This window comes from Eucyclogobius newberryi, unplaced genomic scaffold (assembly GCF_026437365.1).
Source record: "Eucyclogobius newberryi isolate DKJ021-1_F unplaced genomic scaffold, fEucNew1.0.hap1 SCAF_18, whole genome shotgun sequence".
NCBI lineage: Eukaryota > Metazoa > Chordata > Actinopteri > Gobiiformes > Gobiidae > Eucyclogobius > Eucyclogobius newberryi.
Window position 1 is genome coordinate 12,010,243 of NW_027315812.1, and position 22,106 is coordinate 12,032,348.

Here is a 22,106-nt window from a genome sequence, read left to right on the forward strand (position 1 = left end):
TAGATTAGTCAAAATTAGATTGTATTATATGATTACTATACCTATCACAATGTGCGTATGAATGGGGTGGTTTAAATTTATCATGGAAACTAAGAACAAGGCTATATTTAGAGTTTAGAGAGTTTCTGTGAGGTCAACATCAAGTTTTTTTTGTAGTCTATAGAGAGCTGCACTTTGGGGAGTGTGGAGTAAACAAACATCTACAGGGCATTAACTCTGGTCCAACAAATTCAGCTGTTTATAAAAGAGATGACAGATGGTGAATTGGTCAAATGCATTTCAATGAGCTCAGTATTTTACCTCTGGTGCCCCCTACTGACAACATTTATGAGCACAAGCAAAAAAGGGAAAAAGAAAACACACTGAAAAGCATTTTATCACTGTTTTATTTTAGCATCTGTATTTTCTTTACAATATTATGTTTACATTTTAAACACAGAGCGCATGTGTGTTGGAAGGACAACCCGTGGATATTTTGGATCGGGTTGAAATGTGGGGATGGGTTAGTAATACAATAAACAAACTGTATATGACAGGACCTCAGATTAATTCATCTCCCAGTAGTCAATAACTTATTACAGACATATTATGGTTACATTAACAACAATGAGTCGTTGAAGTGGTTTGAGGAACAGTTGTACTGCAGTAGGCACTTCAAATTTCAAATTTCAGTTCACTTTTTATGTCTTCAAATACTGTTTAAGGGGGAAGTTTAAGGCACTAAACATGTCGGTAAATTATAATTGTCAAACTGCCACTACAGCACCAAGAAGTACAAATATAATTTATAAAATAAGACTTATAACAAGCTCATGTTCCTTAAAATGTTCTCACTGCAGGAATATTCAAGAAGCAGTGAAGCAAAAGGACTCATAAAAGCCAAAGCCGTCTGAGGAATACACTGTAAACAGAAGCGTGTTTAAAATAAAGAGTTTGGGAGATGATCAGGCACACAACGATTGTATGGTATCAAATATAAAAGGAGTTTGGATTCATTTACAAACACTAGAGGGCGGTGTTCGTCTGCCCTTTCTACAATTCAGTCCAGAGTGAGAGTAAAAATGAGGAGTTGGAGGAAATGTCTGGAGAAGGTGCAACAGCTTTATAAATATGAGATCACAGCTGTTTGAGGGGCTTTAGTTCAGGAGTTCCAGGTACGTGATGGGGACTTTTCCTTTCTGACAGCCCCTCTCTCCCATCAGCCAGTCTGAGTCCATGCCCGGGACGCTGCTCACCAGGATCACCTGCAGGACATGGTGAAAATATAGTTACGTCAATAGTCCTCAGTCCTCACGTGTAAAGGAAACTAGGCGTATGATGTAGAGATCGAGGATGCGCCACCATTTCTCATTCAAAGTCTATTTAACAAGCAGAGAAATATATTGGTATGACAAATTATACTTTTTATTATTATTTCGTGTCCTCTCAGAAATGTCAAGTTGTAAAAATTGACAGATTAAGAACATGTTTATTTAATGGGGGTTTTAAACTACACATTACATTTAATTTCTTTGTTTTTTGTTTATGTTCTTTTTTTTTTTTTTTTTAACAAAACATAATGAGAACAAAACAATGAAATTACAACACACCGCTTTGATGCTTAACTTATAACTGTGGTCTTTCCCTTTTTCTTTTTTGAACTGTAAAGCTGTAAAGCACATGGAGTTGCTGTTCTGTATGAAATGTGCTCTATAAATAAAGATGCCTTGTCTTGGTAGTGTCTTATATTGTATTTAATAAAATGATTCCAATACAAAGAGTCAGTGGGGAATACTGTTGCAATATTAAATCATAATAGAGCAAACTGCTTTCACAGCAAAAGTCAAAATTGAGAGCCCACATTTCCTTCTCAAAGCTGGCATGTTGCATCTTTCAGTGTCTGTTCTTGCAGTTACACTTTTTCCATTTAAGTGCAGATTTTTCCTTGTGCCACTGCAGCTTCTACACGTTCAGCAGTTGCTTGATTTAGAATAAGTTGTGAAATTGGTTTGCTCAGCACACGACAGCAGCCAGCTGACTCACTACAATGTGGGCCTGGAAAAAGCCCCTAAACATGAGGTAATGCTGCTTCACTCTTAAGCGACCACAGATCATACCATTCCAAGAATGGGAGGGGCTTGATTTTCCATCAATGGACTGTACTGTGCAGAAACTGTTCCAGTGTCACGCAAACCTGATATTTACTGTTAGAAACAGCAGATTAGTGCATGTGATATGCAAATATATGTCACACATCCAACGTTACAGTTAGAGCGCCACCAGGGGGTTTAGCAAAGCCACTTTTTATCATTCATTTGTGCTTGGATTAAGTAACATTACAGCGCTCAACCACCAGGCCTGAAAACAGTGCGACTTAAGTTACATTAACCAATTTTAATCATCAGTTTATTAGAAAATGTCTAATAAAAATGTGCTCATGCTGGACATAATGTAAGTGTAACATGAAAACCTTTAAACAAGCTCTTGAGTAACTTTAATGCAGATACTGAAAGCACACATGACTTTCTATCAGTCAGGTGTTCCCTCATCAGGAGTTGGTGTTAGAACTCCATCTACTGTCCGCAGAGGGAATTACCCTGGGGAAACAAACAGCTCGATTGTTCCCAACATGCTAATACAAGTAATCAAGTGTAATGAACATGATTTGAGGCAGAAATGCTCAGAACGACTGCCGATTATTTATAGACTTGAAAATAGCACAAGAGACCTCTGGATTTCTACTTATGAAGTCACAAAATTGGGAAATTTGAGTGTTTTCTGAGGCTCAGTGAAGGATCAGAGAAGACAGACTCGTAAAACGGGATCTATCAAACAAGCGTGAGTGAAGCTGAGCACGACTCCAGGTATGTTTTTGATGAGGGAGCAATATCGTAATATAATCCGTGTTCTTTCACAGACTCACCTCATCAGCGAGCAGGGACAGCTCACTGCTGCTGGCCGCGTCGTAGTCGTACAGGACTCTGGCTTTGCGGCTGCCGCTGGAGCCGCGCAGCTCGTGGAAGCCTCCAGAAGTGGCAGAGTTTCCGTGACTCGGGTTCGGCAGAGAGGCCGTCACCGGGATCGTCGGCACCGAGATACTGCTTGCCCCGCCCGACACCGAAGACTGATTGTTGTTGGAGAAAGAGGAGGGGAAACTAGAAAGGGGGAAAATATTGTTATATGAAAAAGAGAGTTAAAGTTCCTCACGCTGATATCTACAACATTTCACCACTTCATTCACTTAAGGGACTGTTAGAAAAAAATATACCGTATTTTCCGGAATATAAGTTGCACCTTTTTTCATAGTTTTGGCCGGGGTGCAACTTATACTTACATTTATTCTTATATACTTATACTCCGGAGCAACTTAAATGTGATATTATTTGTTATGTTCACACTTGCGACCGCATTTCATTATCCAGTGCAACTTATATATGTTTTTTCTTCTCCATTATGCATTTTTTTGGCTGGTGCGACTTAAACTCCGGTGCGACGTATAGTCCAGAAAATACGGTATATAGAAATGTGTCATAGTATAAAATAAAAAATAAAACATGCAATTAAAAGTCTACATATTGTCACAATTTAATGCTACTATGAAGTTCTACAGTTCTACAAATTTGACCCATTTGTTTGACCCATCAGTTTTAGATCAACAGTGTAAAATCATGAACTATATAATGTAATACTACTAAATACATGAAAAAAGCACAATATTTCGACTTTAAAATCTAATTCGTAGTGTACATTTTACCGACCTGCCCAGCTGCTTTTGAAGGTCCACCATGTACTGGTAACACTGAGCGTAGTACGTGGTCTGAGCCTCCACAAAGTCATTGAGGCAGCGCAGGTGATGTGCCTGAAAACCACATCCCAAATATGTATGTATAGATGTATATATATATATAACCCTTATGCAACAAAATAAAGCAAGCTCAGGCCGTTTGAACAATACATACGTGAGTGCTGCTGACACCTTCAAGCAGAAGTCTGGTGATCTCCGCCTGTCGATCGAACTCGCTCTGTGTCATCCTCAGCTCCTGCTCAGCCTAAAGACAGGAACATGTGCGATTACACAAAAGGCACAGTAAAGGGAGCCAAAGAAACAAGCGAGAAAAACAAAACACAAAACTCAAACAAAAGAGCTGCGGACCGTGTATTCGCTAGTTTTAATCGGAAAAAATATCAGTCCGGCTGCAGAAATGACACTTCACGACTAGATTTCACATAAATAAACCGTACCAGATTTAGACTGAGAGGAACAAAGGGCTTTACTGTCTTACAATAAACTACACGGTGGTCTGAATGACTGTGGACTAAATATCTACATAGAGTTTATAGTAGTAGCATCTGTGTGTTAGCAACAAACCAGAGGAGCAGCCGCAAACGGGGATCCAACTTGTTCAGGGTTGTATCAATGATTTTGGAATATATTTCACAATGATTTATGTTTTGAAATAAAGATTCAGTCCACTGCGCACGTTCTAAACACATCCAGGAGCACTCACATTTGAGAGAAGACTGAAAACTGGACTAACACAAGAATCACAAACATTTTACACACGTCTAAACCACAGTGTTAGCAGGTTTTGACTTAGTTTCTTTGTTCACGTAGTTAACACATCGATACCAGTGAAATTGCAAGTGATTTGTACTTGCAGCTTTAGTATCAGACGGCTCGGTTTGTGCATGTTTAAAAAAAAAAAAGGAGAAAAAAGCTGGCGGCCACATTCCACTCACCTCGGTCACTTCCTCAGCTCACATCTGCAGCTTTGAGTTTTGAAAACAGTGACAGTGGTTAGAGCTGCAGCTGCCTCGCCAGCAGAAAACCAAGACTCAAGAATAACGCCACATTTTCACATTAAACTGTCCTCATTTTAAGTTAGATTCATATAAATTAATGCGGAACCAGTGCTAGTCAATCAGCCGTAAACCACAAGCGCATAGGTGAGATTTTTCCATTTTACTGTGATGTGTTTTTGCGTCGTTGAATTGTCAAAAGTCCCCGCAAAAGTTCACGTGTTGACAAGTTGCTATGACACCACAGCTCTTAACATGTCAAAAGGAATAAACTGAAAAATTGTTCAGACGCGAGAGGCCGTTATTAGCCTCACCAGATCCCAGCCGAGGTTTTGTGGAAAATTAAACTCAAAAACGCCTTTAATTTACTGCTGCAAAATAGCGGTGTTGTGATGTGAAATGCCCGTTTATTTTACAGTGCTCTCGAGTCCGGCTCTGACCACGGCATTAATACCAAGTCGTCGTTTGAATCCACTTTACAGGCGTTTTGGAAAAGGAAGTGGTCTTAAAAAGATTTGACAAAGCAAACTTCGGAGAGGAAAAGTAATGAATGAAAACAGAGCTTGTGATTTACTGGAACAAAGTCTCAGATTCCCAGATTTTCCAGGCAAACATCACTGAATCTGCACTTCACGCTTTTGTTACACCTCAAATATGAAGAGTTGACAGTCTAAGATCATTGGTTATGTCACAAAAGGTTTAAGAAATGACGGTAACATGAATACAATCATACGGCCAGTAAACAGTGTATAACTAAACTGAATTCAAGTGAAACGTGGCTTTCTGTAGAAAAAGGAGACAATGGGCTTAGAAAGAGGAAGTGGGCTCATGTGATACACGTCATAACAGAAATATAACTTGTTTCAATCATGTCGCAGAGAAGTAACATTAACATCGACATAAACGCCAGCTGCATTTTATACTTAGTTCTCCTACAAACTGACTTATTCTACCAATGTAAACCATATTTTTAGATAGAATCAACTTTATGACGTAAAAAGCAGAAGAAATATATATTTTAATCACAAAATATCACAACTTGGGGTGCGTTCACACTTTTTCCAGTTAGGTTCTTGTTTGAGTTTGACTTTATTCCTGATTCTATTCTGATTTATTCTAGTCCAGGTTTAGTTCTCTGTTTCGTCCCAAAATGGATGTAGTCTTTGTGTAAACGAACCAGAAAAATCCAAATTGTAGAGTAACGTTTGAAAAAAAGCCTCGTCACAGTAACCAAAGAGCAAAACAACTTCACCGTTTATTAGAAAATACAATACAATAACCTCGAGGCGTGTCTAACACTTACCGCGGCTCGAGCGTCAGTCATTCGCGCTTTCTTTAGCCTCGTTTTAGCCGCGTCCAAATCCAGGCGCTTGACCTGTAGCAACTTTCTCTCTTTCTGCAGAACCAAGCACACAACAAATCATTTAATCATCTTTTCTTTTTTTTTAAAAATAACACTGAGCCTCCATTTGTATCCACAGCAGTTGTGTAGTATGTGGGCGCGTTTTATACTGTACGAGACAGACATTGTTACAGAGAAAAAGCCTCTGCGATGACAAAAGAGGCAGGAAGAGCTCGGGTCGCAGCTGATAAGGAGTTTCAAACACATACATGTCAAAATGAAACTGAAACACGGCAAATAACTGGAAAAATACCACAATAACACAATAAAAAACAGCTTGTGTTGGGCTTTGGATAGTAATTATTTCATGTTACTTGGAACATACTAAGTCAAACAATAATCAAATCAATAATACCGCAATCAAGCAAGGACCAACTCACCAGGATCGTTTTGAAGTCGCCTTCCAGAAAGTTCCTGAAAGGTGTGAGGAAGTTGATGGCAGAACTTTGAATTAACTCCCGCTCCGCTCCACCTATTTGCTTTTCCGTCTCACCGCATTTGATCAGAGCATTTCCTGCAGAAGCACAAGAAGATGTCTGACTAAACATGATACGGCCGCGGAACAGCATTTAGTGAAGCCTCAAGATTAACATTAAAAGTAGAGTAGACGTCCGGAATACATTATGTTTCATGTTTCTTGATTCTGTCTTTACTAACTGTTGACATGTACTAAATAGTGAACAAGGACACATAAAACAACTACAAATTCGGTGTCAAATTGTGTTCATCTCACATTGAAAGGCGGCGTCTTTAAACCAAACGTATCCCTGACTTTCTCAATGCATTCCTAGGTTCTTAATCATCCACTGTGATGACTTTATAAGAACTTTTCACAACTTCCACAGAACAGAGCGTGCCAACAGCGCACTTCCTGGTTCTCCAGTGGTCTCATTTTATACAGTTTATACTTATTTTTATTGCCCCTTTAGCATTTTTCTTATAGCTTTAATACGTATGATTGGTATTGTGTTTCTATTGTGTCTTGGATATTTATTGGAGCGGCATCAACTGAATTATTTCCCTAGAGGATCAATAGAGTAGATTCTGATTGAGATTTTGACCTTCAAAAATTGCTTTTACAATATATCTGTACAAACAAAACACTTATTGCTCAACCACGTGCACAAATATAAGGTACAGCAACTTAAAGGTGCTAAAATCTGACAATGCTTTGTTAAAGATACATAAACCCATCAAACTTAATGTGGAAGAACGACAGTGAGGAAAACTGGAAATAAAGGAACAGTGAATCTAAGGGAGCGTTTGTCTAATCCCCCCAAAACAAAAGCCAAAACACAGAAGCTGTAATTAGAAGTGTCTGAAATGACAGCCTCATTTTACAGTTCTTCTTTGTTGTGCAGCTTCATCGAGCGTTTCTCACCGTAGGCCGTCCCAGGGCCAAACTCGTTTCCCGACTCGATCATGGACTGGCCCAGGAGCTCGTGGTTGTTCATACGCGTGGGGACCTTTTTCTCCAGCTTCTCGTACACAAATTCTTCTAGTCGGGCATCTGCGACGAGAAAATTTAATTAGAAAGTCATGAGATTACAGTTAGGGGGGCGGAATTTGTCGGGAGAGACGGTGGACTCAGTTGGCGTTACAAAGCATAAGAAAGTAGTCTAAACTTTCATTAAAAACTAGATATAAAGTCAATTATGTTGTCCGTACGTCATCACAGTTTGGAAGTGGTTAAGTCGTGTTAAGTGTGAACAAGCGGATGGTCACATTGTTAGTCTCTTCTTTACTGTAGTTGGCCAACGGCAACGTGGTGCGAAGTCGGGATGCACAGCTGAGTTTACACGCTTCAAAGCTTGACCCAAACACCAAAAAAAGCTGATTTTAACTGGGGCTTTAAAGATCTAATACATCAAACATCAGACTAACAAAAGTTTGAGACTTATTAAGTTGGTTAGTGAAGTAGAAGGTAAATAGTAAAACTGCAAGAAAATGTCTCACTCTTTTACTGTTAAGTCAGATTGTGCCAAGAGAGTAATTTCTAATCGCCAATTTAGTCTTTTTAAATCGAGTCAATCTTCTGTAAGTAAAAGCAAGTGGTTTGGAGCAGACTTTGGAGAAAGAAATTCACTTTTTATATCGAACAGCAATGAATCAAAGACAGTGAGGAGGACATGAGTATTGAAAACTATTATGATTTGTTTTTAATAAGAATTGTCTCTCAGAGCTTTTGTGAAGTTGAATCAACGTTGTGTACGTACTTGGATTTGGCTGTAATAACACTTCTGTTTGTTTCATGATCCGCTCTGTCCATTGTTTGGTGTTCTCCGCTCGGATCAAAAGGTTCTCCAGATGAGCGTCCAACTCAGTCTTCTCCGCCTGGCCAAGCTTTTCCTCTGTGAACTAATGCACAAAAATACATATTGAGAATACAATTTTTAAAACCGTTAATGATAAAACTAATACTGCAAAGATGCTCAAACCTAACACTGAATACATACACACAAAGCAGCACATCAAAATTGATAAGTAAAGTCAGAGTTTCTCATTAATAAGAGGAGAGACTATTGTATGCTTCCATGGTCTATTCTTTCCCTCATGATCTAAAACAAGCTGAACAAAAACAAATGCTATGCAAATTATACTTTACACTTGTGGTATTGTCATAACAACATAGAAGTAGCTTTATTTAATCTATGATAAGTGCTTTTTCTTTAACAGGAAATCAATGACATTTATACTCCAAACATGTTATTCCATATAATGTGCCACCAAAGTCTCAGCATAAAGCAATTAGAAACTGTGATAAATTGGTCTAACTAACTTTATTAATTATTAATAACATTGTTTTATGTTTTGTGTGGTTATAGAGGCCTGCTTAGTGGCAAATAATCACTTATTTGTGGCTGAAATCTAAACTAATAAATCACACTATGCAATCAAATTTGAGGAGGTTTGCAGAATATACACGTTTATTGTTAGTTTAAAGTAATGCCATTGACAATAACAGAGTTCTAGGTCTTATAATGACCATTCGAGGCTAATGCTAATCGGCTATGCTAAAGGCTAAGCTGGTTAGCATCAACTTCCACAAAATAACACGGAAACTTACTTGCACCGCACGGCTCAGAAAAGTACCGGCGTCCGCGGCTAATCGCTTCACGGCAAAATCCATGGTTTAAAAAATGCACAATAAATATACTGGACAGATGTTTCGTACTGCCAGACTTTAATCTCCCATCTCAAAAGAAAATGTCATTGAAGCAACTTTTTTTTTGCCCGTTGTTCCACCCAGCTGTTGAGCCTGCCAAAGAGTGTGAAAACAACAAGATAGTAATTGTCGCAAAGCGGTGAAAACATGATAAAAACATATAAAACAACATACAAACGTCAAAGTTGCATTAAAATGTGATATTTACGCATGTTAACAGGCTTCTGAATTTTGTATAGTGAATCATTATAAAAATATTTCACAAGTTCAATAGCAAAAAAGCGACGACGTTAGCACAGAGTAGAAGCATCTTGATTTGCAGTTTTTGGCATCGCATGCTGCATTCGTGTCATGTGGGTTTCAGGCATGTTATTATTAAATTGCTGGAAAATTAGCCAGTTAGAAATATGATAAGTAAATTAGTGTACGTTTGAATTAGCACATTGAGACACAAAGCCTCTAGCACTGTTTGCATTTTCTCTTGGTTTGAAGATATAGGCTATCTGCTATTTAAATTCCATTGATCTGAACAAGAGCTGACTGACAGATTATTAGATTATTTCAAATAAATAAATAAGTGTACATCTTATCCAATGACTCTAGGGCTGCAATTAACAATTATTTTAGTCCTAGTTGATTAGTCAGCAATTAAACTACTCTAATGGTTAATTATATTGTGAATTGAGGCTTTTATGTGTGTATGTTTTATGTATGTACTGTATAAATATGCATATGCTGATTTAATGTGTAGATGGAGATTATTTCCGAACACATTTTATTGTTGATCAAAATCTCAAAGTTGATTCTTCTTTTTGACATTTTGTTTAACAGTTTTGTCTTTGTGAAAAACAAACTCTCTCATTTATTTTAGAATTTGTATTGTCCAGATAAAAATATATATAAAATAGATCTTTTTAAGTCGTTTTTGGTCACAATTATTCTGATTTATCTTTCCAGTCTTAAACGTCTCAAAAAGTTTGTCACATAATAATAGCTTACAGTAAGGTTGAGATAAGATTATGGTTAAGCTCCATAAAGAAATAGGCGATTAACTTCACACAACATATTTTGTATTCTCTCTCTCTTCTGCTTTTGCACACAAATAGCCCAGTTACTTCAGGCCTGGTTGTGATTATAACAGCAGAGGCCACCACCACCTGCTGTGTTAAAGGAAGTCCAGGCCACAGGGCACAGAGCGAGCCGGGATGACTTCCTGTTGGAGCTGTCAGTCCCAACTTTAGCCTTTACACCAGAGGGTTTGTTCATCCACGGTGCATTTGTCACTGTAAACATGCATCTATCATTTGTCACGTTTGAAATCCCTCCACACTAAGCGACTCACTTTAGGTTGTCTATTTTTGATGGATGCTAAATAGACAAACATGACAAAAATGAATATCTAAATATGTTTTGCGTCAGGAATGTGCAAAAATGTGGTTGAGTCCAGCACAAAACGTGAATGGTCCATGAAAATGTATCAAAAAAGCATAAATATCACTTTACATGGTTGTGTGGAAGATTAAACTTGAGTTTCTCTCTCTTTTTAGGTTGTATTTAATAGTTTTAATTTCAAACGATACATTCAATTGTCCAATTTGATATTAGCATTCAAAAACAACAATTGCAATGTCATCTATTTTCCAAAGTATCTCCCACTTCATGAGATTTGATCAACTCTACAATCATTTAATCTGAAATTCTAAAATGAAAATAAGCTAGAATCTACTTTCTTTAATCGTTGATGGTTTAATTTTCATTGAATGTTATTACAATAAAAGACATTGAGTAGCCTAATTTCCTTTTATTTGTCTACTGAGGATTTACAGAAGCCATAAGGCACTGCACTATGTCAAAGATATCAAGTCTCTGGCAGCGTTTCAATTCTTTTTGCATTGCTGGGGCGTTGTAGTTTTCAGCACAAACGAGTCAGCACTTTTGAAGAAGGCGGGTCTGCTCCTCGGAGGCTGGAGTCAGTTGCAGTCGTGTGTTGTTCCAGTAGTAAATCTTGCACTTCTGTTCTTTCACTTTGATATAGAATGAAGAAGAAACTCGATGGGTTATGAAAAACAAAACCATTTCATAGGACCATTATTTTGTCATCAGGGTGCAGCATGTTTTTCTCTGGAATGAGGAAACCATAACTGTCTGCTTACAATACACAAAGAGAAACAAAGAGGAACAAAGCAGACTTATTGGAGTTAAATAGTCTTTATTTCTTCTCTTTTTGTTGACACAGTACATTGACTTGGAGAAAATAAGTTCAAGTTTCGTTCAGTGCAACACTTTAGAACAAAACTGTCATGGACTCCTTCATCAAAGTAACGTTGTCTTGAGTAAAAGACAATAAGGCAGTGTATTATTAACTTAAACTAAGCCTTTTGATATTTTGCAACCACATTTTGTGCCAACTCCAACAGCTCAGGAAATCTGAACGTGCGCTTTCTCCATGACTCCGGGATTCCCTCAAGACCAGTCTGTAACAGAAGTCACAGTCAAGACGTGTCTCTCAGAATACAAATGGTGGCATCAAGTGATAAATCTTTCATTTCAACAAGCAAAAATCAAACATCAAACCTATTTGGTTTAGGAGAAGTGCTTAAGCATGATAAAAATACTTTTCATCTCACACAATTGTGAGTCATTCACCAGGAATTGGGTGTTCTTCTTATGACATCTTATTGTCCCATTTACAGTAAATGGATCCATATTTGGATGACATCTATACATTTGTGAAGATTTAATTTTAATTTTCTTTTTTTTTTTTCACTTTTAGCATCTAAGAGGTAATTGAAAGCTGTGTACATCTGTATAAAGTTATGCTTTTCATCAAATTCAGACTTCTCTTGTTCTTTGATTTTATATAGGTTGTTTTATCATAGTTCATTGTTTTATGTTGCACTGTATCACCAAAGCAACTTCCTATGTTTGTGATTTTTTTTCATTGACAATGGCAATAAAACTTTTCTGATTTTGATCCATGATTGTCAGTTGAATTCTGATATGTGATCAGCATTCAACTGATCACATATTTGGCAAAAACATATTTACTATCTGGGGCCTTCGTAGGACCCACATGTGTGGCCCACGGTCGTAGGCCTTAGTATTGTAGTATTGGATAAAGTGGGGCCTATATGGGTTGTACTTGGGTTACCCAGATGGGGCCCACATAAACCCTACTTTAGAAAGCCCACCTAAGCCCACATTGTACCCACGTGGGCCTCACTATATAATGGCTGGTTTTCCAACAACAACATCATCACTTTCTCTTTCTCCCTGCAGCCCTTCTCCCCACTCTCCCCGTTCCCTCTGCCCTGTACCTGAGCCCCGAAGCAGGCCCCGATGAAGGAGGAGCGGCTGGCAGTGCACCCCCCGCGGCGCATGGTGTCCCTCACAGCCTCCTCCATCCCCGCCTGAGTCAGGACTCCATGTAGCGCCCCCTGGAGAGCACCGGGCAAACCTGCACACAACATGGAGGTGAGTTTGTGTATTTCAATAAAGGACCTAATGTGATAGGCGGAGTCTACAATGTAAAAGAAATGGACAGAATTAGGGAAAAGATAGGACAGCTCTCTTCAAAACTTCAAGGTAATATAAACACTGGAATTGGTCTGTCATGATCATTTTTAAACAATAAAACATCTTATTGTTCAATGATAGATGAACAATATTTCAGGCTCAATATTTATTGTGTCTACCTTTGCACCAGAGTGGATTTATTTCTTATTTGGATGTAGTATTTGGGCCTTTATTCCAACACTTTAGTTCAAATTGGTCAAATAAATAACATTATCGATAGGACTAACCATACAAGGTTTTGATTCTTTGATTTTTTACTATGGATCACTTAGAAAAGGTTTTCAGATGATTATGCTTTAGAGTATTTATGTTCGAGGTATAAAGCAGTTTCAATATTATTGTTTACTGTGGTATTTTCTGTTGCACTATATTGCACTTCAGAATATACTCACAGGCCAACACTAGAGCAAAACAATTGTTTAGACCCTGAAAAAAGTGCTGACCAATGTGCAAATGTATTATTAAGTGACTACACAGCGCTAATACAAGTTCACAGGGATCAGACAGCATTATAACTCTTATTAACTCTAACTATTATTGCATTTAGTGAGGATAGGCTTCAAGGTTTAAACTGGGTTATGATACTTTTCTGGGTGCATCACATATCACATGCCTGTCCCCATGGAGATGTTATTAAAATGACTTGAATGTGCCTTAAATATATATATTTTTCTTTACATATCAACAGGAAAACAGCAACACCGAGCAATATAAACAAAAGGAGGGAAAAAACATGAATTTAAAGAATGGCACTCATTGTGAACAACAGAAACATCCCACTTTGTCCAATAGTCGTCAAATTAAATCCAAATGTTAATTTTTTGATTTGTCCAATGTCCATTACAGTCAATCGTCCGCTCATTTTGTGTCATCCATTTCTTAATGATGGCCTTTTCCCCTGCAGCCAGAAGTGTGCTCCAAAGACACACATTTATTGTATTAATGGCAGCAGTTTTGAAGTCAAGTGAGGTTCAAGTGCTGAAAACACATTTGCAGTGCTTTGTCAATCCCAGTATTTATGAACACTAAGACGGTCCTGAAACACATGGTAATGATGGACCCTTTGGCAGTCACAGTTTTGTGCCATTAAATACATTAATCATCCAATTTTTCCATCAAAATCTTGTATAGATGAAAGTGCATCAACATAAAAGAAATGGGGGAAAATGTCACACCACATTGATTCGATTTGGGTCAATATTGAACTTTTTCATGTGTATTTCTGCAGATATATAACACATTTACCGTTACTGGAAAAATGTACTTCCTCTGATAGCACCAGTTTAACCTGAGCCTCACAGCACAGCAAGGAGCAGCCAATGAAAAGACCATAGAGGATGTACGCCGTTTTTAGGCAGGAGATCAAAGAAAGCCCACTGACTTTCAGAGCAGAGCCAAGTCCACAGACCTGCTCCGCCCTTTGCCCCCCACAGGCCCACCTCAAGTGTTTGTGAAGACCGCCGGTATCAGCTCCTGTGACGACTTGGAGAGGCTGTCCTTCACCTGCTGCACTTGAGCTGTACAACAGAAAACGGCTCATTTTATCATTCAGTAAAAGCCACATTTGATTATTTATACAGTCGGGTACTTTGAATGCTGAAACGTCCTCTTTATATAAGAACATTTGCTTCCGTGGTGCGCTCAGAGTATAAGTCTGCTGCTTGTTTTGGAGATGAATTGAGAGCAGGGTAAAGAGCATAATAAAAGACTTCCTGCATTATTCAAATCAAATCAGATCAAATCCATCCTCGAGGAGTAAATAGCAACATGCAGGCTACAGGCGGCAATTTCAGGTTCACACAAAATGGGTTTTGCCTTGAGAAATGACAAAGTACATGGTTTTCTGGGAGCAAAGAAAACAAGTCAGACGTTTGCGTACAATAAACAAATATCCATTCACTCTTGTAAGACATTTTTGACCATTGTATTGTAATGAAGCAAAAGGGACATTTGGTGCTGTACGTCCTGGAAAATGGAAACTTGTGTGACAAAGATGTTGACAGATCATTTGTAATGTGTTTACAAAAATGAATGTCCTGATTCTGACAATATTATGTGTTATGATATTAGGCCCGTTTTTGTCCCTGCTTTAGTCCTATTTTAGTTTTGCTTTAGTCCTGTTTTAGTCTTGCTTTAGTCCTGTTTTAGTCCTGTTTTAGTCTTGCTTTAGTCCTGTTTTAGTCCTGTTTTAGTCTTGCTTTGGTCCTGTTTTAGTCCTGTTTTAGTCTTGCTTTAGTCCTGTTTTAGTTTCGCTTTAGTCCTGTTTCAGTCTTGCTTTAATCCTGTTTTAGTCTTGCTTTAGTCCTGTTTTAGTCTTGCTTTAGTCTTGCTTTAGTCCTGTTTTAGTCTTGCTTTAGTCCTGTTTTAGTCTTGCTTTAGTCCTGTTTTAGTCTTGCTTTAGTCTTGCTTTAGTCCTGTTTTAGTTTCGCTTTAGTCCTGTTTCAGTCTTGCTTTAGTCCTGTTTTTGTCTTGCTTTAGTCCTGTTTTAGTCCTGTTTTAGTCTTGCTTTAGTCCTGTTTTAGTTTTGCTTTAGTCCTGTTTCAGTCTTGCTTTAATCCTGTTTTAGTCTTGCTTTAGTCCTGTTTTAGTCTTGCTTTAGTCTTGCTTTAGTCCTGTTTTAGTCTTGCTTTAGTCCTGTTTTAGTCTTGCTTTAGTCCTGTTTTAGTCTTGCTTTAGTCTTGCTTTAGTCCTGTTTTAGTCTTGCTTTAGTCTTGCTTTAGTCCTGTTTTAGTTTCGCTTTTGTCCTGTTTCAGTCTTGCTTTAGTCCTGTTTTAGTCTTGCTTTGGTCCTGTTTTAGTCTTGCTTTAGTCTTGCTTTAGTCCTGTTTTAGTCTTGCTTTAGTCCTGTTTTAGTCCTGTTTTAGTCTTGCTTTAGTCTTGCTTTAGTCTTGCTTTAGTCCTGTTTTAGTCTTGCTTTAGTCCTGTTTTAGTCTTGCTTTAGTCTTGCTTTAGTCTTGCTTTAGTCCTGTTTTAGTCTTGCTTTAGTCCTGTTTTAGTTTCGCTTTAGTCCTGTTTTAGTCTTGCTTTAGTCTTGCTTTAGTTCTGTTTTAGTTTCGCTTTTGTCCTGTTTCAGTCTTGCTTTAGTCCTGTTTTAGTCTTGCTTTAGTCCTGTTTTAGTCTTGCTTTAGTCTTGCTTTAGTCCTGTTTTAGTCTTGCTTTAGTCCTGTTTTAGTCTTGCTTTAGTCCTGTTTTAGTCTTGCTTTAGTCCTGTTTTAGTCTTGCTTTAGTCCTGTTTTAGTTTCGCTTTAGTCCTGTTTTAGTCTTGCTTTAGTCTTGCTTTAGTCCTGTTTTAGTCTTGCTTTAGTCTTGCTTTAGTCTTGCTTTAGTCTTGCTTTAGTCCTGTTTTAGTTTCGCTTTAGTCCTGTTTTAGTCTTGCTTTAGTCTTGCTTTAGTTCTGTTTTAGTTTCGCTTTTGTCCTGTTTCAGTCTTGCTTTAGTCCTGTTTTAGTCTTGCTTTAGTCCTGTTTTAGTCTTGCTTTAGTCTTGCTTTAGTCCTGTTTTAGTCTTGCTTTAGTCCTGTTTTAGTCTTGCTTTAGTCTTGCTTTAGTCCTGTTTTAGTCTTGCTTTAGTCCTGTTTTAGTCTTGCTTTAGTCCTGTTTTAGTCTTGCTTTAGTCTTGCTTTAGTCCTGTTTTAGTCTTGCTTTAGTCCTGTTTTAGTCTTGCTTTAGTCTTGCTTTAGTCCTGTTTTAGTCTTGCTTTAGTCCTGTTTTAGTCTTGCTTTAGTCCTGTTTTAGTCTTGCTTTAGTCCTGTTTTAGTCTTGCTTTAGTCCTGTTTTAGTCTTGCTTTAGTCCTGTTTTAGTCTTGCTTTAGTCTTGCTTTAGTCCTGTTTTAGTCTTGCTTTAGTCCTGTTTTAGTCTTGCTTTAGTCCTGTTTTAGTCTTGCTTTAGTCCTGTTTTAGTCTCTCTTTAGTCCTGTTTTAGTCTCTCTTTAGCCCTGTTTTAGTCTTGCTTTAGTCCTGTTTTCATTGCGAGTTGAGAACTATCACTTTAAACTTTTTCCAAAAATAGTTAGTGCATTTTTATTTATTTTTACTGTTCAAAGATCTGCACAACATTCAAGCATCTGTAAGTCTGACCAATGACAGCGTTGTCCAGATCCTGTGGACTCTGCCTGTTCGGGTCCTTCAGTCGACCCAGGACCACGTTAAGGACGCTCGGATCGGGACCATTGAGGATGAAGTGCTCCAGAATCCTGCCACAGACACAAATGTGATCCATCTTCCTTTTTAATCCTCATAATGTTGTTTTGAAGCGTTTACCTCGCTGCAGCCAGAGTCACAGCCACACAGGTGTCATCGTTCTGAGTGACCCTCACCGCTGTCTCCACTTTGTCCAGCATCTCAGGACGTCCGGCGAACATGGCCACTAGGGGCGCAAGTTTGGCGACGCCATCCATTTGACAGTCCGTCTCAGAACCTTAGAAGACCATATTGAGTTGACAAAACAATAATGGAAAAAGTATTTGCAGCGCAGTGAGCAGTGAGTGTACCTGTCTCTTCTTTGCCAGCGTCCACATTTCTCATGAAGGCCTTCATGCTGCCGTTCCTCCATGGGCCATCGATGGGCAAGGTGACTTTGGGACCTACGCATAAAAGTGGAAAGATTTTAGTTTGACATAAGTTACACCCTCTATGCTTCAGTCCAGACGTTCCAGTGATGGTATTGTTAAATATCGCATAGTAAGATTTGGACACACATTTAGAAGTGATCACAATAAGTACAAATACAAATAAGCAAAGATTCTTGGATTACATTTTACATGGACTTTCTATTTATCGATTAGAGAGCAGAGGTGGGCAGTACATTTACTTGAGTCACTTTTCACATAAATTGCACTTCTCAGGGTTGTTTTCAGACATATTAATGAGAATTGGCACGATCACATTCCAAACACAGTGCTGTACAAAGACCTTCCACTAATCAGCAACAAAATAAGATAAGATAAGATATTCCTTTATTGTCCACACAAGGGGAAATGTCGGTGTTGCAACGCAGTATATACAGGGGGAAGGACAGATCACTTATAGGAAGTTATAGAAAAAAAAGAAAAAAAAACACTCTTAAATAGAAGAACTCTTATAAACAAAACAAAAAAGGGTTAGGGAACTCTTATTAACAAAACTCTTCTTATATCTTAATAGGGAATGAAGGAAAAAAATAAATAAAATAAAATAAAATAATAATAAAATAAAGTAAATAATAATAGAATAAAGTAAAGTAAAAATAGCTAGCATAAGACTAAATAATACTAATACTAATGGTAAGTAATCACTGTTAGAAGAACGGGAGTCGCAACTCACTGTTATTAACAATCACAACAAACAGGGTTGTCCTTTGGGAAACCTCACGTGGGCCCAGAAAGAAGGGAACGCTGATCAAAACTCACATCGACTTCATATCGAAACTGATATCACATCTACAGAAGAACTCGCAGTATGTGGAGAACAGAGATGACTGGAGTGAAAAACAATGGGCAGTCTATGGGCAGCATTATGAATAAATTAATCATCTATACTGTTACTACTTAATATGTTTGATAGTACTTTTACTTGAATAAGTGAGTTTGATTGATTCTAAAAGTGACAAATCCTAATGTTGACAATATTGATTTGTTGTTTCTTGCACCACTTCGTCAGATGTGATATATTTTATTTTTGTTGTCCATCATTCCAATCATATTAACTTCAAATTATAAATCAGATGCTACTCTTAAAGTTACTCGATCTTGAGTATTTGTTTCCTCAAATACATTTTTACTTTTCTTTAGTAATTTCTTGGACCACTACTTTGCACTTCCACTTGAGGACTATTATCCTTACAAATATTATATACCGTAGTCCTACCCACTACAGCATTAATAGTAGTAGTAGTAGAATTAGTAGAAGTGGGAATAACAGAGGTTTCAGAATAATGAAAAATTAGGACCATTTCCATAGCGTTTAAAACTGAATATCAAGCCTAGTTATTCTTGAAAGTGCTTTAAAATGTCGCAGATTATATTAAGCTAAAACCCATGAATAGATTTAACCCTTCACATGTAATATCAATATTTAGTACAGTCTAAGTATACCGTAGTACTTGTAGTAACTGTGGTCTTTCTTCAACCCATTCATCTCTACATGACAAGTGTAAAGGTGGCGGTCTGCTGGGATGCTCTGTGTTGTTAAAATGAATTTCCATGCTTGTACATTTACATTTCTCTTTACACCACTAAAACAAACGAGGAAGCGGAATAATTCTTGGAGAGGGATTTCCCCACAGGCTCAAACCGGAAAAACACAATCCAGAGTCAGTGCTATCCTTCAGGAGCTAATGGTTAAAGCAGGCGCACGTCACACCAGCGGCTTGTTGTTTGTTACACGACGCATGTTCCATTTCAAAACACTGTCTGTACCTTCTTTCCCTCTGTAAGGGTCGTTCAGAGGCAGGTCGTAAACTGTCCCGGGACCGAAGAACTCGTAGTAGCGCTTAGTCAGGTCTGCCACATCAACATCTGTGGAAAAACAAAGTGTGCAACATCTATTCTTTTTTCTTTGGACATTTTAAGGGTTTTGCATGGACTGCTATAGTATTTTGTTCATTAAATTGTAATTGTTTCTTTCCCAGTTGGTTAAAAAATACGCAGATAATATTGTGAATGTGTGTGTTTTTTCAAATATATGTACAATTTGTATGCATATTGAATAAATGCTAAATACAATATTATTTAGCATTTATTCTTTCATTTCAGCCTTTGCCACATTAGTTTGCTCTTTAGTTTTGCATACCGGTAATTTAATAGTCAAATCCTGCACAGGTGGAACAAACAGAATTAAATCAGATTACTTGTCACGTCATAACTGCTTATATTAATAACTCCAGAAATCAGATAATGATCAGATTTCTGGCGTACATGTAAAATAGCACATGTTTAAGTTAACAAAATGTGAATTGATTTAGATGTAGCGTCTTGGCACTAAAGTCCTTCATCAGGCATTTATACTTCTTCTCCTTTTAGACTTCAAGTACAGTCTTGTTTGTCGTAGGTCTCATGTACCTCCACAGCAGCTGAGAGACTGCAGGAGCACATAGGCCTGGTCTCCGTAGCAGGTCTGTTCTCCGGTGCTCCTTCTGTAAAAAGGGTTCGCAGACTCCGGTCTGAACTCAGGACTGGGCTCCAGCTCGGACAGGATTTCTTTGAGTTTGTCCGGGCTGTAGATCCAGTGCATGGGCTGAGCTGAACACACATAAAACACACAAATATATGCCTTAAAATGACTGGAAAACGTCTTAATTTCAGCGGTTTTCAATGGGATTGATTTGATTGCTGATGCTACTTAATTATGTTATTTGTGGAAGGCTTTGTTATAAGTTTAAATGTTTAATCCTTACAGTTTTTAATTGCATATTTTGTGTGTGTGTGTGTGTGTGTGTGTGTGTGTTTTATTTGAACAATGCATATGTATTTAAAGGTGTACAATGTATGGTGGAGTCAATGCAACCTGCTTTTGTCCATTGTTTTCACTAGAATATTTCACAGCATAGCATTAAACATTTTTTTTTTTCAATTACAGGCCTTTTTATTTCACAAAATGACCAGGGTATTTGCAGGTGGCAGATTCTCCACAAGAAAGTGACATTGTGCACCTTTAAAATGAATGATCTCAATTAAAGTCAATTTAAGCCTTGTTCCCTTTTTGCAATAAAGTAAATAGTGAGATTTTGTTCATGCCATATGAATCGGGGGAAATGAACTAACGTAATGTTTTTTTTACTGTTCAAAGCGCCATGACAACAGGAGGAGGAGGTGTCTGTATTTTGTATGCGTCATGTACCAAACACACATAACCCCGCTCTCTATGGCCTCTATGCAAATGAGAAAACCCACCCAAGCATTTTATCTGCTCACACAGATGCGGCCTGCTTCATGATAATGCTCATGTGTGGCTATAGCACTTAAACAACATCTGCAAAGACATTCAAAGATCATCAGGAGTAAATAGCTCAAAGCACGGACACATTAAACAAAAGGTGGCATAAATAAATGACCAATGCTTGTCCTGCCATATGGTGCAGTTGCGAGCATAAAAAGAAATGTTGTCATTTTATTGATTTACAATTTACAAAATGCCTCATGCTAATTTTAAGACCAAACAAAAGACAATGCACCAAAATTTGTGTATTTCATTAAAAAAAAGGAAAAAAAGTTTCAAAAAAAGAAATACTGTTTGCAAATATATATATATATTTCATTTAAAATATATATCTAATGATAGTAATAGCAATAGTCTTTAAAAAAATGTTTTGCAATATCTAACCCATGCTTTGTCTTTGTGATATTTACCATGTCTAATTTTAGATTTATTTGTTTTATTGCCCTTGTGAGTTTTACAGCAATGGTCTTAAGAATCATTTGGACTGGCAAATTTATATAGCACTGTTTCCAGAGTTTGACAGGCAAACTACACGGTGTTTATGACAGAAGGCTCCACTTGCTTGGTTCTGTACACTTTTGTGGTGGTGGTGCTTTATCTTACCTGCTGCATCTGCCACTGCTGCCCCGATAATGGCCCCAACGGCACGCTCCGCCACGCTCGCCGCCATCTGCCTCAGTCCCGACAAAATAAACACCTCCAGATGAAATATTGACGCTTTAGTCCACGCCGAAACATTACTTTTACCGTTTGTGGAAGATGGATGTCTGTAATATTCATTATAGAAATACCACACACTCTGAATGGTCATGTGTAGCCAGGAACTGAACAACTTTGATGGACAAATTGGTTTTGATTTCATATTTAGAGATGTGATAGTTGAAAAAGTCTTTATTTTGAATGGTAAACACTGCTGTGCATTAAAAAACTTAAAAAATAACTAAATGTTGGCTAATAAAACTGTCAAATATTCATATATCACATTGGAAAAAATGTAATAATAAGCTATATCTCTTCGGAAAGTATATCAAACCCATCTGTTTCTAGTGTCAAGTGTATAGACTTAATTTATTTAGTTATACAGCACTATTTGTGTGTTGTGTCTACATATTATAAGCTGAATTAATGTCATAAATGAACAATTTCTGTACAAATCCTACTCAAATTATGAAAACACATTTTGTACTAAACATACGCCAACTTTAGCATTTTAAAACACCGTACAGATGTCTAAGATAGATGTTAAAGTTACTCACCACCGTCTGGAGTGTT

General features: G+C 37.7%; 2 protein-coding genes across 2 annotated transcripts; both read right to left on the reverse strand.

Moving 5' to 3' along the window:
- Positions 1–371: 371 nt before the first annotated feature.
- Positions 372–9,458, reverse strand: sh3glb1a (SH3-domain GRB2-like endophilin B1a). The gene is made up of 9 exons (XM_072450538.1): positions 9,249–9,458; positions 8,398–8,539; positions 7,563–7,691; positions 6,562–6,695; positions 6,083–6,175; positions 3,939–4,028; positions 3,738–3,838; positions 2,903–3,134; positions 372–1,244 (listed from the first exon to the last, which is right to left on the reverse strand). Exons 1-9 carry the CDS (start codon positions 9,309–9,311, stop codon positions 1,137–1,139), a joined length of 1,092 nt encoding a protein of 363 aa, XP_072306639.1. The 5' UTR covers positions 9,312–9,458; the 3' UTR covers positions 372–1,136.
- A 2,078-nt stretch (positions 9,459–11,536) lies between these two features.
- Positions 11,537–21,548, reverse strand: LOC140364420 (crystallin J1B-like). The gene is made up of 9 exons (XM_072450539.1): positions 21,438–21,548; positions 19,958–20,137; positions 19,316–19,414; positions 17,411–17,503; positions 17,181–17,337; positions 16,998–17,113; positions 14,363–14,440; positions 12,665–12,804; positions 11,537–11,821 (listed from the first exon to the last, which is right to left on the reverse strand). Exons 1-9 carry the CDS (start codon positions 21,502–21,504, stop codon positions 11,717–11,719), a joined length of 1,035 nt encoding a protein of 344 aa, XP_072306640.1. The 5' UTR covers positions 21,505–21,548; the 3' UTR covers positions 11,537–11,716.
- Positions 21,549–22,106: the final 558 nt, after the last annotated feature.